The 16,004-nt window shown below is 39.7% G+C and overlaps 1 protein-coding gene across 25 annotated transcripts in view; it reads right to left on the reverse strand.

Moving 5' to 3' along the window:
* Window positions 1-16,004, reverse strand: part of RBFOX1 (RNA binding fox-1 homolog 1) — a 1,973,933-nt gene that overhangs the window by 563,891 nt on the left and 1,394,038 nt on the right. For 21 of the 25 annotated variants that reach the window (XM_070231066.1, XM_070231091.1, XM_070231079.1 and 18 more), the window contains one exon: window positions 11,640-11,681. The exons of the other annotated variants lie outside the window; for them this stretch is intronic. In XM_070231066.1, coding sequence (XP_070087167.1) covers window positions 11,640-11,681 — 42 coding nt within the window. The remainder of the gene's footprint in view (window positions 1-11,639; window positions 11,682-16,004) is intronic. 25 annotated transcript variants of the gene reach the window in all.

Here is a 16,004-nt window from a genome sequence, read left to right on the forward strand (position 1 = left end):
CTCCAGCTTTTTATCATATTTGTTTCCCTATTGTGTATCATTACACTTGACATCTGCTATGGTTTTAATGTTCATGTCTGCCCCAAATTCATATAGTGAAATCCTAATGCCTAATGTGATGCTGTTGGGAGGTGATAAGGTCATAAGGATGGAGCTCTTGTGAAAGGGATGAGTGCCCTTATTAAAGAGACCCCACGGAACTCCCTCACCCCTTCTGCCATGTGAAGTCACAACAAGATGTCTTTGACCTGGAAGAGGCCCCTCACCAACCATGATGGCACCCTGATCACAGACTTCCAGCCTCCAGAACTGTGAGAAATGAATTTCCATTGTTCATAAACTACCCTGTCTGTGGTATGTTGTTATAGCAACCCAAAAGGACTAAAATGGCAGCCCAAGTCTGAAGAGAGAGAATCCAGTTGGCCTCTTTGGCCATATCTATAGCCCTTGACTTGATTCATTGTCTCTCCAAGACTGAACACATGAGGGAAGAGAATTAACCCCAAAAGAACAATGGAGTGCTGGCTACTTCAGGATAGGAATGTTTGCTGGCTGCTGACGACAAGCACACATGTGTCCACTACACCCTCTATTTCCCTACATACATACACAGACTGAATAACGGTGCTTTCAGGCCATGAAGGAGGTAGGAGGCCTTGCTGCCTCAACGAAATGTGCCTCCTTCTGCCCCCAAGTAAGGGAAACAACAGATGCCCTATTTCTACACTTCTTGCCCCACTCTGCTTTCCTATCAAGGTTTTTTTCTCCCCCCTTGGAATGGTAGTTAGATCTCAGAAGAACAGAGAGGGAAGACAAGTCCTCTCTGAGGCCTCAGTCATAGAAATAAGGATGGCTATGACAAATTGAAATGTCAGTAATATTAGTGGTTTTGCTTGAAGCTGTTTGATACTGATTTAATGACAGAGCAAGAAATGAGATGGATTTGCCCTGGAAAGGGGGATGACAATGAGGGATAATGGGCTAAAATCAAAGAAGGGAAAGGAAGAATGAATATTAGTCCAAGTGTCCTAAATGGGAAAACTTTGGAGTCTTCCCCAGAGAAAGTGTTGAAATAATGCCTAGGGAGACTCAAAGGAGATAATTAGCATGCATGTGAATTATAGGATTTAGCATCAACGATGTAGGAACGTGGCTACCTGTATATTCCTTTATTTAACCAGGTCTCACAATGAAGTTGGGGAAATTAAGATCTGTAACTAGTTGGCTGGTTTCTTGATCCGTTCTCCTTCATGTTCATCAATTAATAGCTTTGGAAACGTAGAGCATATGAGATCTGTTGGTTGGGGGAAATCACTAAGATGGGACCATTAGTTATATAAGATTAAAGGAAGTATCCACCAGTTTTTTCTTGCATGAATGCATGCACACAAACATACATGGCACCTGCGTGGGGTTAGGAAAAGATGTTGACAGTGGGGATCTAAGGCCTGTACCTTGAAGGTCCTCTTTGTAAGTCACCGCTCACACTGGATTTCTGTTACCTCCTGCCCATTCAGCAAGGCTTTGCTAATCACTAAAACCTGAATTTGGCTGAGAATTTGGAATGTTAATATGCAGGATAGTGTTCATGCTTCCACAGGACTAGTTCTGAAGACAGATTAATCTAGACAAGCAAGTTATCAGACATTTCTTAAGAAAACAGAGTGTTCTGGAGGAGCTGAACAACAGTTCACACAGGACAAGCATCGGGCTGTGTACGTGGAAAATGCTGCCCTCATTGGGGAGTTCCAGAAATTACTTGCTGGGGGATCCTGAGGAAAATGATACATTTGTTCTTCCATTCCAGACTGATGGGATTCTGAGGCATAAGGGTTGGCACATAAAAATAAGCCTAATTTTATTTTGTGTTCCAAGCCCTTGTATCAGCCGTCTATACTTTAGAAGCCATCTCACTGGGAATGAGAGAAGATATTTCATTGGAAGCCTTTTAAAGCAAGGAAACAGTTTTAAAGTGATAGAGACATATCTTAAATCTTTTGTTTTAATGTAACATATATTAATATATGCATTAATTTATTGACCTTTGATGTGAGTCCAAGGCCTTTTCTTTGAGTGATTTCTCTGCTGATGGAAATCCCTCATCATCCTTCCCACACAGACCTCACCCACATTTCATAGTCTCCACTAGAGGTCAGCCAACTATGGCCCAGGAGCCAAATCTGACCTACCCTCTGTTCTTATAAATAAAGTTTTATTGAAACTCAGGCCTGTTCATTCGTTTTGTCTATGGTCATTATCTAGCCTTTTACAGGAAAAGCTTGCCAACCTCTGATCTATACTATCAGTTCTTGTTTTGTTTAAAGTGGAGTAAGAATTGCAAGATACACCTGAAAGATTCTGACTACAGAATCTCTCCAGATTTCTGAGGGTCCTTTTCCCACTGACATTTTATAGTCCTCTCACTCACAGCTAATCAAAATAATTTTTGAGACTTGCTTTCATAGAATGCTTCCAAAGCATTAACTTAGTTTTCACAGAAACAGCTCTTTTTCTTATTGCACTCATTTTTCATCGGTTTACATAATATTCCACTAAATAATGTAATTACAATAACAAGTGCGGCTGGCAGGAGCAGGTCTGGGAATAAATACAACTGACTGTTGGCAAGCAGACACCTCAATGGGTGAAGAGAAGGGGAAGGTTGTACGAAAGTGACTTCGCTGGAAACCAGGGCATCTGTCAAAATGTTTTATAAAAGGACTGGACAGTATACGTTAATCTGGTAAATTTGATAAATGGAGGCCGACCAGGCAAGCTTCTTCCACCCATGTCCTTTTATGTAGCATCTCTCATCTCAGGTAGTTATCAGTTTCACAAGTACAATTTTGTCCCGCTAGTTTGACAAATGCATATCTTCTCCACTAGCCTGTAAGGCATAAGAGAACAGGAACTGTGTAGGTTTCAGTATACCATGCCATCTCCACCACCTAGCACAGTGATTGGCATGTGGTTCATGCTCAAAATATATGTCTTGAGTAAACAACTGAATGGATGCAGGCATGCCTACAATGAGCTATCCTAAAGCTGTAGTCCAAGAAACATGAATCTTGGGAGGTCTCACCAAGGAGTGAGGGTCTTACATTTCCTTCCCTGCTGTTCTAAGAGCCACCGAGGAAGGGTAGGACTTGAAAGGGTAGGAGGGGCAGGAGGCAAAGGAAAGGTGTCTGATTCTGACAGCTCATTTCCAAGACAGTTGGGAAGTTTCATTATCTGATGCCCGGATGAAGGCAATGGGTTTAAGCCAAGATGATCATTAGCAATTTGCATTCTGCAATCCATATCACTCTTGTATCTAGCAGAAATGAGAAACTTGCTTCTAACTGGCAAATTAAATATTGATAATGCAGATCTGCTCTACAATATCTTTCACAAGGCTGGCACCGTAATTCCAGTGTTTCTGAAACTTCAGTCATTTGCATTCCAGTGTCACAATTTTTATCATAACTGCAGGCAATCCGTAACGTTACAGAGTTAATATTTATCTTTAAAGTGACTCATTTTTAACCTAAACAGATGTATTCGCCAAGGAAATTTTGTATTGCCACTGTAAATGGAAAACCAATATCAAGTTATGACCAAGTAGTCATAAATAAAAGTTAATGGAAAAAATGCATTAATATCTAATGATTATTAAGAATATTTCTATACCAGACAGTGTTGTAAGAACCTCCTATGCATTAATTATTTTAATCTTTGTTTGCATGTGCACACATACACACACACACAGAACTTATAAAATACATGCAATTATTATCTCCATGATACAGAGGCGGAATTTGAGGCAGAGAGGATTTAAGTAACGTGCACAAGTACTAAACGGCAGAGTCTAGATTTTATCTCAGTAGGCCTAGCTCCAGGCCCCTGGTTCTTAACTACTATATTCTGCAAACAATGTTTTTAAAGTCTAGATAGATGCTCTGGCTGCTGCAGGCTCTAAGCCTGAGGCACACGTCCTTTCTGTTAAAAGAGAGCTTAGAAACTGTTAGAGACTTGTTAAAGATACTTTAGTTTTAAACCAAGAGTTTCTCACTGACATAAAAAGAACTGAGGGAGAATTGAAAAGGGAACAACTTCTAAGTGATTCACCCTTTCTGATTGACTTGATGTTCACCACCTGAAAGCTGTGACTACCTCAGGGTAGGTGTCTTACACTTCAAGAGATGCTGAGCTACGAGTCGAGTGTAGCACACCTATTTCCCAGGATGCTTTGCTCAGCGCTGATCTTCCAGGTTTGGAGAGTATAGCCGACATCCTTGGGGATATTTACTTAGCGGGCAATGGTTCTCTTTCCCTGATAATCAAGCCCTCCCTCAACAGTTGGCTCTGGACAACTAGGTTTATTTATGCTGCTTCCCTGGACACAGCTGATTGGATCAGTGTGAACAATTTGATGAGGATTATTTTAGGCTGGTTACTTTTAAAAACTGCAGATGAGAAGGAGGCTCTGAGGAGTAGAATTTCCTTACCCTTTGTTAAGAGACTTTTACATTGTAAAGGAAATCTTCATCTGTAAAGGTGTCTCCCTCTCTGTACCTGGAAGACGGGGGGATGACCTTATCTCTAGAAACTCTTAATCAATGCCAAAGGCAAGGACTTAAATCTGCATCTTGTTTACTGTACTTGTGTAGTAGTCTCCCATGATCACCCCCCCTCCACCCCCAATATCCTCCTTTGCCTATAGCTAACAATAATGTTTAAGGTGGTGGCTTCAGCCATTTACTTAATCCAGTTTGATTCCCATCTAAAAGTTATAGGAGCACCCAATAACCAGACCCCACCTGCACTGATACCATTATAACAACTTTTTACATATTCTTTCCTTTGTCTTGTAAAGAGATAACTCACATACCTAGGCCTTAAATTTAGCACTACCCTCAACCCATGTTGGCAGCAGCTCTGACTGCCCATGGGTCCTGTCCCCAAGCTTTCCACACTATTCTCTAAATAAAAGAGCACTACTGCCAGACCTTGAGAGTCCAAGAAATCTTTCTTTTGACTCCTCGGCTGGCCGACCCTGTAGCAAACTGAAGCAGGTTGGGCCAATCAGATTCCTTTTCCCAGAATTTATAATCAAGATGCATGCACAGTTAGTCCATCTACCTGCAGGAATTGACGCAGCATAAATCTTAGGGGCTGGAAGGCGTCATGTGCATAAAAAGGTAAAGAGAACCCTTTTTAAAAGAAAATCCAGAGTGGGCCCATGAGGAGAAACAGAGATGAGAGATGAGAAGAGCTGCCTGAGTTGTGACTGCTTTCTGATTCTAAGTTCCTTAGGAGGTCTGGTTGCATGCCTTTTCTGCTTGGGTAGCCCAAATCAGTCACTATGATTTGCTTAATTGAGAAGCCGTTTTCTTCTGGATATGCCACCATGTCATCAATGGCAAAAACTGTCCCTTGACCTGTTTTTTAATGTGGAAAGTTAGGTGGGAACAGATATGCTGTGAATGTCTATATGGTATTCTCTGGCCTGGTATTTCTAGCAGGAAGAAGTGAGAGAACCATTGGGAATAATACTATTTTAAGAAGAGCAAATATTGTTGATTATGGGGTGCATATGTTTTCTGAAGTGCTTTATATAAGTCATTTCATCCAACCAACAATCCTACGACGAAAGTACCCCCATTTTACACACAGGGAAACTGAAGCTTTGAGAGACTAAGGAGGATTTAGAACTGACATATGAACCTAAGTCCATAAACTGAGCTCCTGACCACCCCTAACCGCCCCTCATACTATGCTGACTCCTATAGTATCCATTTGGCATACTGCTGATAAGGATGCCAGTCCATGGACAGTTTCTGACCCACCTAGCAGCCAAGCCTTTGCCTTCTTAATAGTATTCTGACCAAACTTGTTAAATAGCCCCAAAACCAACATCTGATGTTCACAGCACAAAAGATCCTTGTGTAATCAAATATTTTATATGAATGCTAATAAAAGCGGTCATTGGATCCCCAACCCTATGACCACACCATCTTGGCAGTTGGTAGATTACTGAGGTGGACAAAAGGCTACTGAGTCCATGTAATTTCTTTCTTAGTTGTTCATTTGTTGGTTCCAGATGCCAGAAAGGTAAATGTTGATGGTTGGGTTATGATGACCACACAACTAGCACTGTCTTGAACTTTCGGCAGTGATTCTGGGACCAGCTGATAAATATAGCCCATAGAGTCATGGGCACTTAATGGCTCCTGTGGACCACCTCCTCAACAGAATCCAGCAACAATGTGAAACGTAGGCTCAGAAGAAGGCTCAATCTACTCTAGCCTGAGAAAATTGGGGATGGAGAAATACACGGGTTTTCTGTTCTGTAGTTTGCTCGTTGGGAACATAAGCAATCCCAATACCCTTCTGAGAATGGAAACCATCGGTGAGGAGGAGCTGGCTGATGTCATTCTCTTGGGAAGGGTAGGGGCCAGGAAGCTCATGGGCAGTATCTCCGGGGCTTAGCTCGTACTGGGGCGAGGTGCCTCATGTCTGCTGTCAATACTTGATGCTGAGAGGAAATTAGCAAATACTGCATCCAGGCCCGTTCCAAAGAGCATAAGGAAAAATACAAAGAGAGTGCCAAGCTGGGTGGAAAAGTCGGTTAGGATGGGGAGATGAGATCTGGCAGAGGAAGCATCTCTGTAGAATTCCACAAACTGGAGTTCAGGCACTTGCTGAGGCTTTATATGTGGTTCCCATGCCATCTACGGGGGAATAAAATGGAGCAATCAAAGAAGTTGACAGGAAACCAACACCATGAGTGACATAGATGGCCCATGTGGATTCCTTTTGTGGCAGACTCTATTAGATGATTCCACCAAATATATTCTCCTCTTTCCCCTGTTTAAGCAAATCCTGTTCTTGTTCAGGTGACGATGTACCTGTCTCTGGGGATGAATCATGGTTGCCGTAGTGCATCACTGAGATCCCTGGACAGTAGGAGTGATTGACATAGACATTGGCCAATGAGACCTAAAAGAATGCTGCCGAGAAGGCTTCTGGAAATGATTTGCCTCCAATCAAATGCAGGACTGTAAGAAACAACCTCCTCTTCCCCTTCCCTCCCGATGAGATCGCCTCAAGTAAGGAAGTGGTGCTGGGAGCAAGGCAGCCATCTTGGAAGATGGAAAGAAAGACCCAGAGAAGGGCAAAGATTCCAAACCGCTGCCCTGACACCAAATCAACCCTGGGACTGGAAGGTGATGAAATGTTTTCATCTTTTAAATAATGCTTAGCTTTTCTGTAACTTGCAGAAAATAGCATCATAACAAAAAAAAAATTGATATAATTTTCAAGAGTTTTTCTCAGTGTTATCTGCATCCAAAAATGCTTTGTGATCAGATGAGTTTGCAAAAAAAAAAAAATGTGTATTATATCCATCCCTCCGTATTTTGCTTTTGTACATTAAAGGCTCTGAGAAGTCCTGCCGTTTTTTCAAAAGCAGTTTGACTTTCTTTAACTTTGTATTTCCTAAAATTAATTAATCAAAGAATCTTTTTTTAGACTTTGCAATATTTTGTAAAACAAGCACCTCACAGAGTTCACTTTGGAAAAATTAATTTTGAATTTGTGAGAAAAAGAAAGGAGAGCAGAAGGAGCAGGTCCTGGATATGCCAACCCCTGCACAGTGTCAACATGCACAATACAGAAAGAGCAGCTGTATCTTTCTGCATTATCTGCTATTTCCAGGAGGCCAAGAAAAAGGGGTACATTTTACAACTACCCACTTGGATCCCTGGATTCTGACACTGTAACAGCATGTACTAATGAAGGAATATAAGCTTGACAACATGGCCATGGTCCAATCATCTTGTATAGCAAATCTGGAAAATGCAGTTTGATTGCTGTGTTTAAAACATATTTTAAGAAGTGTGGCTGGCAGGCAGATACCCTTAAATGATGTTGGTAAGTAAACAAATACCTATTTTTCTCCTATGGTCTCTCTTTCTAAGAAAAAAAAAAATGAAACTAAGGAAAATGCATTTCATGGAAATGACCAGGTATTAGCATTTCAGATGAAAAACAAATATTTTTTTCAGAAACCTTAAGAAAAGGGTGTCTTCCTAAAGAAAAAAAAAAAGGCAATCACCTTCATCAGGGAAGTTCCCTTTGCAGGAAGTAGAGAGCTGATCCACACTCAGGAGAGGAAGAAAAGGAGGGAGGGAAGAAAAGAGGGCGATTGGGAAGAAAGAGAGACAGAGAACAGAAAGGAAGGAGACAAAGGAAATATCCTTGAGAAAGAGATGTCAAAGATGGGACGGCCCAGGCCTGAAACAATAAGTTTTCTAGAAGAGAATATCGGCAGTACACTCTTTGACATCAGCTTCAAAAGAATCTTTTTAGATACCATAACCCCTCACATGAGGGAAACAATAGAAAGAATAAACAAATGGGACTTCATCAGACTAAAGAGCTTCTTCAAGGCAAGGGAAAACAGGATTGAAACAAAAAAACAGCCCACTAATTGGGAAAAAATATTCACAAGTTATTTATCCGACAAAGGGTTAATCTCCATAATATACAAAGAACTCACACAACTCAACAATAAAGAGTCAAACAACCCAATTACAAAATGGGCAGGGGACATGAACAGACATTTCTCCAAAGAAGATATACGGATGGCCAATAGACACATGAAAAGATGTTCATCATCACTAATCATCAGAGAAATGCAAATCAAAACTACACTAAGATATCACCTTACACCTGTTAGAATGGCAAAAATATCCAAAACCAGGAGCGACAAATGTTGGAGAGGCTGTGGAGAAAAGGGAACCCTCATACACTGTTGGTGGGAATGCAAACTGGTGCAGCCACTGTGGAAAACAGTATGGAGATTCCTCAAAAAGTTAAGAATAGAAATACCTTATGACCCAGCCATCCCACTACTGGGTATCTATCCTAAGAACCTGAAATCAGCAATTCCAAAAGTTCCATGCACCCCCTACATTCATCGCAGCATTATTCACAATAGCCAAGACGTGGAACCAACCTAAGTGCCCAGCAACTGATGATTGGATAAAGAAGATATGGTATATATACACAATGGAATTCTACTCAGCCACAAAAAAGGACAAAGTCCTCCCATTCACAACAACATGCATAGACCTTGGGGGTATTATGTTGAGTGAAATAAGCCAGACAGAGAAAGACGAACTCTGTATGATTCCACTCATAGGTGGTAGTTAACATATGGACAAAGAGAACTGATCGGTGGTTGCCAGGGGAAAGGGGGGTGGGGGCAGGGAAGTAGGGGTGAAGTGGGGTACCTACAACATGACTAATAATGATGTACAACTGTAATTTCACAAGGATGTTAACTTTCATAACCTTCTAAAAAAAAAAAAAAGGAGGAAAAAAAAAAGATGGGACAGCCCATAATAATATTGGGCGCCTCCCGAAAGGGAACTGGGTACCTAAGAGTTGAATGGGAAGGGAAACCTTCACTGTGTTCTGTTGGGTAGCATTTAAATTTTGAACCACATAAATGCATATCCCATTGATTTAAATGTGTTGTCTATTGATTCAACACATAAATGAGTTTAAAATGTAAAAGCAACAACTACAACAGCAATAATAAGCAAGACACCAGTTCATAATGTTAGAGATGGTCTCATATGCAGCTATTGGAGCCACACTTTGGACTAAACTATATGACCCATTATATCAAATGACCGCATGAATTTATTTAACAGGGTGGGGAGGGCTCCATTCTTGTTCCTAAACCACACCCTTGTTGACAATGTCCTCATCCATGTGAAATAATGAACCTCTCAAACTGCACACGAGCACTTTGTTACCTCCTGCGTCCTTAATTTGCTAGGCGGCTCTCATTTGCAATAGAGATTATTTGCCATAGATTTGCAATATTATCTTCATTCTGAAGAATTTCTCAGGGACTCCTGCAGACAAAAGCATGCATTCCTTTTTATCCAGCTCTGACCTAGTTCTGGCCATCATCCCCACCCAAACAGGAAGAGAAATCTGGAGTTGCAATACATTATTTACTAGGATGAACCAGTAACTCAGACTGCAGGGGAAAAGCAATAAGAGAGCTCAGGAAAGCTTAAAACATCTTGAAGGCTGTTTCATGAAGGAGTCACAACTAATGTAGACACAGGTACTTAGGATTGAAGTGGGTAGAGATGAGAGGTTAATAGAGAGAGCCACGCCGGGATACCACATAAAATAAATATGCATAGAAGAAAAAGAAAACCTCAATTCACTTTCTCAGTTCCAGGCAACTGGATTCTGTTGTTTGTTTTACACAAGGATTTAACAAACCTGATGCCAAAAGCAATTGTAAAATGGAAATAACTCTACAAATCTTTGTCATCTCAAGATCGGCATGAAGAAAACGCTCTGAAAAGTTACAAGGCAGTGTATAAGTGGCAGTAGACTGCCTTAATAAATTATTCTGATTTATTAGACCCCTTTGAGCACAATGGTCCCCCAACCCCAAACCTCACTGCTGTGATTTTTTGTTTTTCTTTCTTTCTTTTTTTTTTTTTTTGAGGAAGATTAGCCCTGAGCTAACATCTGCCACCAATCCTCCTCTTTTTGCTGAGGAAGACTGGCCATGAGCTAACATCCATGCCCATCTTCCTTTACTTTATATGTGGGATGCCTGCCACAGCATGGCTTGCCAAGTGGTACCATGTCCACACTGGGGATCTGAACCGGTGAACCCCGGGCTGCCGAAGCAGAACATGCAAACTTAACCGCTGTGCCACTGGGCTGGCCCTTTACTGCTGTGATTTTAAAAGCAGAAGATTCCTCTAGTTTTTATCATAATGTGGAAACATGATTATAAGGCACATTGTCCTGTAAAAATTGTCAACTTTCATCAGTGACATTAAAGATAGGCCAGTTATGACTTCAAACTCATCCGTCCAAATCATGAACAAATCAAAAAAAATACAAATGAGGTGGAGACAATGCTGATATTTCTTAAAATACCATACTCATGCCAAGAAGGAGATCAACCATGACACCATGAAAGCAGAACAATGCCACCAAGCTCCATTTATAAGCAAACTGTTCTCTCTTGATCAAGGGGACACTTTTTACATCTAAAGAACTTGAAGGTTGAGAGTTTCATTTTAAAGAAGGTAAATAGCGTATGAGGTTTAAATTCTTTTCCAATGTACACAAATGCCACTAAAACTAAAAAGTCTATGGAGGACTTAAATTCTCCTAGAAAATGCCCTTGACATATTAGTGGCTCACCCACCCCAGTTAACAGCAAGAGAGCATTTTGCCACTCAGCAAACAGCCTGGTATTCACATTAAGAAGGCAGCAAGATATCCTTTTGACCTTTGTTATTACTTAGACCTCGTGTTGTACATAAAAAGAGTACAACGATGTCAAACAAATTCCAGAAGAGAAGTATTTATTGCTGAATCTAAATCAAAAAATCCATATCTACTATAATGGCACTTCAAAAGAAGATATACTGTATTTACCAGCTCAATCAATACTAAATTAGCTGGGATAAATATTTTCAACCCTACCAGTCTTAGGATGAAGCCCGCTATTTAGAACCTTGTGTCTTGGGAGAGACAAGGAAATTTTTGCTTATCACACAGAAATGAAAACCAGGAAGCATTTTACAAGCAGCTGCACCTACCCTTAGCTGCTCTCTTTCACAATTCATCTGTTGTCTTGAAACCTACAAAGAAAAGAAAAAGAGGGGGAAAATCAGAAGTTTCTGCATAAAAATAACATGAAAGAAAACGGGAAGTTACTTCTAATCACTTGGTTCAAAGCAGACACAGAATTAATTAATTGTATTTTTGTATTTAATTTTCATTTAGGTCTAAAGAGCCTAAGCTTCACTTGGAGTTTCAACTGTGTGAGGTAGAAACACAACTAGGATGAGCCACAGTCTTGAAGGGATGAGGAGAGACGTGCAGTAGAGGGCGCAGGAGGCAAGATCTGTCCAGGGTGAAGGTTGCCACTTTGGCATGAAAATCCCTCTTGCCCTGCCTAACAGGTGCAGGCGTTCTTTCCCAAAGGCCCACTCAAGATGGTTGCGGATGGGCACTGGACATCACACAGTGTCTCCTCTGATGTTAAGGGCCAATAGTGTCACCTGCATGCCTTGGCAAATGGGTTACATCTTTGTGGTCCACTTCTAACCACATGGGAGTAAGTCCCCATAGGACTGTGTTAGGGACAATTCTGAGGTCAATGTTTATATCAGAGAAAGAAATGCTGATCAATGTGTGATATCTGCCATAAGCTCAAGTATCCTTGGCCTACCAAAATGTGCTTCTTAAAATCAAGGAAGCTTCTTTGGAGTGACCATAAAATTTATTTTCCAGGCAGGAAAAATATCTGTGAGTTAAAGAAGTGGGTGGGGTGGTATTAAAGATTATGGCAGGAACAGCAGATGTGAAGTGGGGCTGACATGGCAAACTAGGACATAGGGACATTCTACCTCTACAGGGACCGGCTGAGTCGACCTTCAACTCAAACAGCTAAGCTGAGATAAAATCTAAGCCTGCATTCACAATTTATTCTGCGTATTTCCAGTATTTTTTTAACCAATGGAGCAACCCCTGACAGTATATTGCAAGTTTTTGAAACTTTTGCTAAAGGATAAGAAGATTTAAGAACTGACTTTTGATGTATATTTTATGTATTTTGTATTGAAAGTTTCTTTTTACTTTCTCTAAAACAAAAACAAAACAGGAATCTTTATTTTGGATATGCCGGAGCCCAAAATCTATAAATCGCTGCTTTGCTAGGCCTTTTAATCCAGAAATATCACCTCTTAAGAACAGCTCTTAAGAAAATAAGTGGAGATACGCACAAATGTTTATTTACATGTCAATTAGCTTCAGCATTATTTATGAAAGAAAAATATTGTAAATATTATGATGTGTAATGGGAAAATTAAAAATAAATTACAGTACACTGGTATGATAGCACAACATGCAATATTTAGAATCATCGTCTCGAAAAACAGAGATATGGGAAATGCCCAACAGCCACCATTTAGTTTTTAAGAGAAGAAGCTACAGAAGTGCACCAATGTTATGATTCCCATTTTGCGTTAAAAATAAAGTGAAACAGATCGTTAAAGAAAAGGAAGAAAGATAAAAGAAAGGAAAGAGGAAATGACTAGGAGGAAATATTCCAAAATATTAAAAAGGAAATGGGTACAATGCTGTAAAAATACAAAAAAAAAAAAAAGCCCACAACAACATACACACAATATTATACACTTGAAATAGGTGACTGTATGATGTGTAAATTATATCTCTTCAAACAGTTATAAAATGAAGTGGGGCAATTCCATAGAGACAGAAAGTGGGGTGGTGGTTGCCAGGGGATTTGGGGAAGAGAAATGGAGAGTGACCCCTTCACGGGTTTAGATTTTCCATTTGGGGTGATGAAAAGGTTCTCAAACAAGATAGCAATGGCTGCACAAAATTTTGAATGTATTTAATGCCCATAAATTGTTCACTTTGAAGTGGCTAAAATGGTAAGTTTTATTTTATGTGTATTTTCCCACAATGAAACAAATGAAGTGGGTGACATGGTTCTGGTTCTGGGTAAGATGGAGTAAGCACACTTCCCCCTGTCTCCCCCACTCAGTGCAACTATAAAATCTGTATAGAATGCATGAAGCAACTCTTTGAGGTCTCTGAAGAGTAAATAGTAGCAGGTGGAGTGGGGAAGAAGACCAGAATACAAAGTATTAACGGACAAGTGCAGTGTTCCCCTCCTTCCACTCACCAGCATCCCCTTGCATGGATTCAAGGCAGCCTAGAGCCCAGAACTAAGCATCCACATACAGAGAGGGAGAGATGCCCAACATTCTGAGGGAGGGAACCCTCTTCTATGATCTGATAAGCCGTGGTCCCAGAAGGTAGGGCAAACCCTTGTTGATTTTTCTCCCTCTGTCCTCTTGCCACTTGGCCCCAAATGCAGGCTCAGTAGCAGAAGCACATGAACAGAGTAAAAATGCACCAGCTTTCTGGCTGAAGGACAAAAACATAGAGCCCTAGGAAACCAAAAATATCTTGAGGATCCTGGAAAGGAAACAGTTTGGGAAAATGACCCCATGTGGTACTTTTATGAACTCCGCACTCACCCTTGAGCCTCATGTGTGTGCATGTGACCCTAAATGGATACCATAGACTTTGAGAACTGACTGGATAGACCACTGCTCAGGTCTCAGACTGTCCACTGGGATGTGCGTATATGGGACAGATCCAACTATTAATGCAAAAGCTTTGACAAGAAGAACTGATATTGGAAACAAAATCTACAGAATGAAGCTAGGAACTTTCTGCCTGCATCCAACTGGATTGATTGCCTGCTAAAACAAATATAACAACTTTCACAGGACTTAAACAAGACCCACAGTCTCATAAGATAATATTCAACATACCCAGGAATACAACCAAAATTACTCAGCACACAAAGAAACAGGAAAATTTAAACTGACAGGGGAAAAGACAGTCACAGACACCAGCACTGAGATGAGACAGATGCTGAAATTATCAAATGAAGATTTTAAGCAGCTATTACAAAAATGCTCCAAGAAGTAAGGGAAAATAGAGTTAAAACAAATGAAAAAATACAGTGTTGGCAAAGAAATAGAAGATATAGAGAAGAACCAAATGGAAATTTTGAACTGTAAAAATAATAACCTAAATTTTAAAAATAAACTTACTAAATGAGTTCAAATGGAGAATGAAGATTTTAAAAAAAGAAGAAACTCAGAGACTTGTAGAATAATAGCAAAAGATATAACATTTATGTCACTGAAATTCTAGAATGAAGATGGAGTTCGCTGCAAAAAAATTATTTGAAGAAATAGCAGCTGAAAACTCCCCACATTTGGCAAACAACATAAACCCACAAATTCAAGAAGCTCAGCAAACCCTAAAGAGGTAAACCCAAAGAAATTCACATACAGATGTAATCAAATTACTGAAACCGGAAAAAAAACTTTTAAACTTTGAAAATAGCCAGAAACAAATGATGCAATATTTGCAAGGGAGTAGTAATTCAAATAACTGTATATTTCTCATTTAAACAAACAAAAAACAAAAACCAGGGAGGCCAGAAGAAGGTGGCACATGATTCTTTAAGCGCTGAAAGAAAAGGAGTGTCAATCCAGAATTCTAAATCCAATGAAAATGTCCTTTAGAAATGAAGGTGAAATATTAAGGAAACTAAGAAAATTGATTGCCAACAGACCTGCTCTAAAAGAATTGCTACAGGAAGTTCTCCAGACAAAGGTAATATAATACCAGAAGGAAACTTGGAACACTAAGACTTTAGGGCGAGCAAAAGAAATGGTGAATATATGAGTAAATATAAATATAATAGACTAGTCTACTCCTCTTGAGTTCTTTCAAATACATTTAATGAACGTAAGCAAAAAAAAAAAAATCACAAAATTGTCTGACAAGGTTTTCAATGTATGACTATGCAAGACAGAAGATAAACGCAATAGAAAGAGAGGAGGATGAGGCATATATATGGCAATAAAGTTTCTACCTTCCAACGGAAATGGTAAAATATTGATTCTGTGTACACTGAGAGAAGTTAAGTGTGTGTATTGCAATCCCTAGGCTAACCACCTTTAAAAAATTACAAAAAGTGATATACCCAAAAATACATGATGTTAGAATAATAGGAGGTCTGTATGCAGAAAAAAATGCATATATACTTTGACCTAAACCTCACGCTTTATTCAAAATGGACCACCTATCTAAATATGAAACACAAAACTAAATGGGAGATGCAATTAAAGAGTGACGGCAATTACTTTTTTCTTAATGTTTTTCTGTAGTTTTCAAATTATCCTTTATGTCATGGAGGGCATTTATAATCAGAAAATATTTTAATATCGGTGCCTTGCAGAAATATAGGAGGTGTTTTTAAAAATGTTATTGTAATAGGGATAGCTTTCATTTTCATTAATTAAATAAAATGCTTTATCTAATAATAAGATTAATGATTTTTTATA

The sequence above is a fragment of the Equus caballus genome, chromosome 13 (assembly GCF_041296265.1).
Source record: "Equus caballus isolate H_3958 breed thoroughbred chromosome 13, TB-T2T, whole genome shotgun sequence".
Taxonomy (NCBI): Eukaryota; Metazoa; Chordata; class Mammalia; order Perissodactyla; family Equidae; genus Equus; species Equus caballus.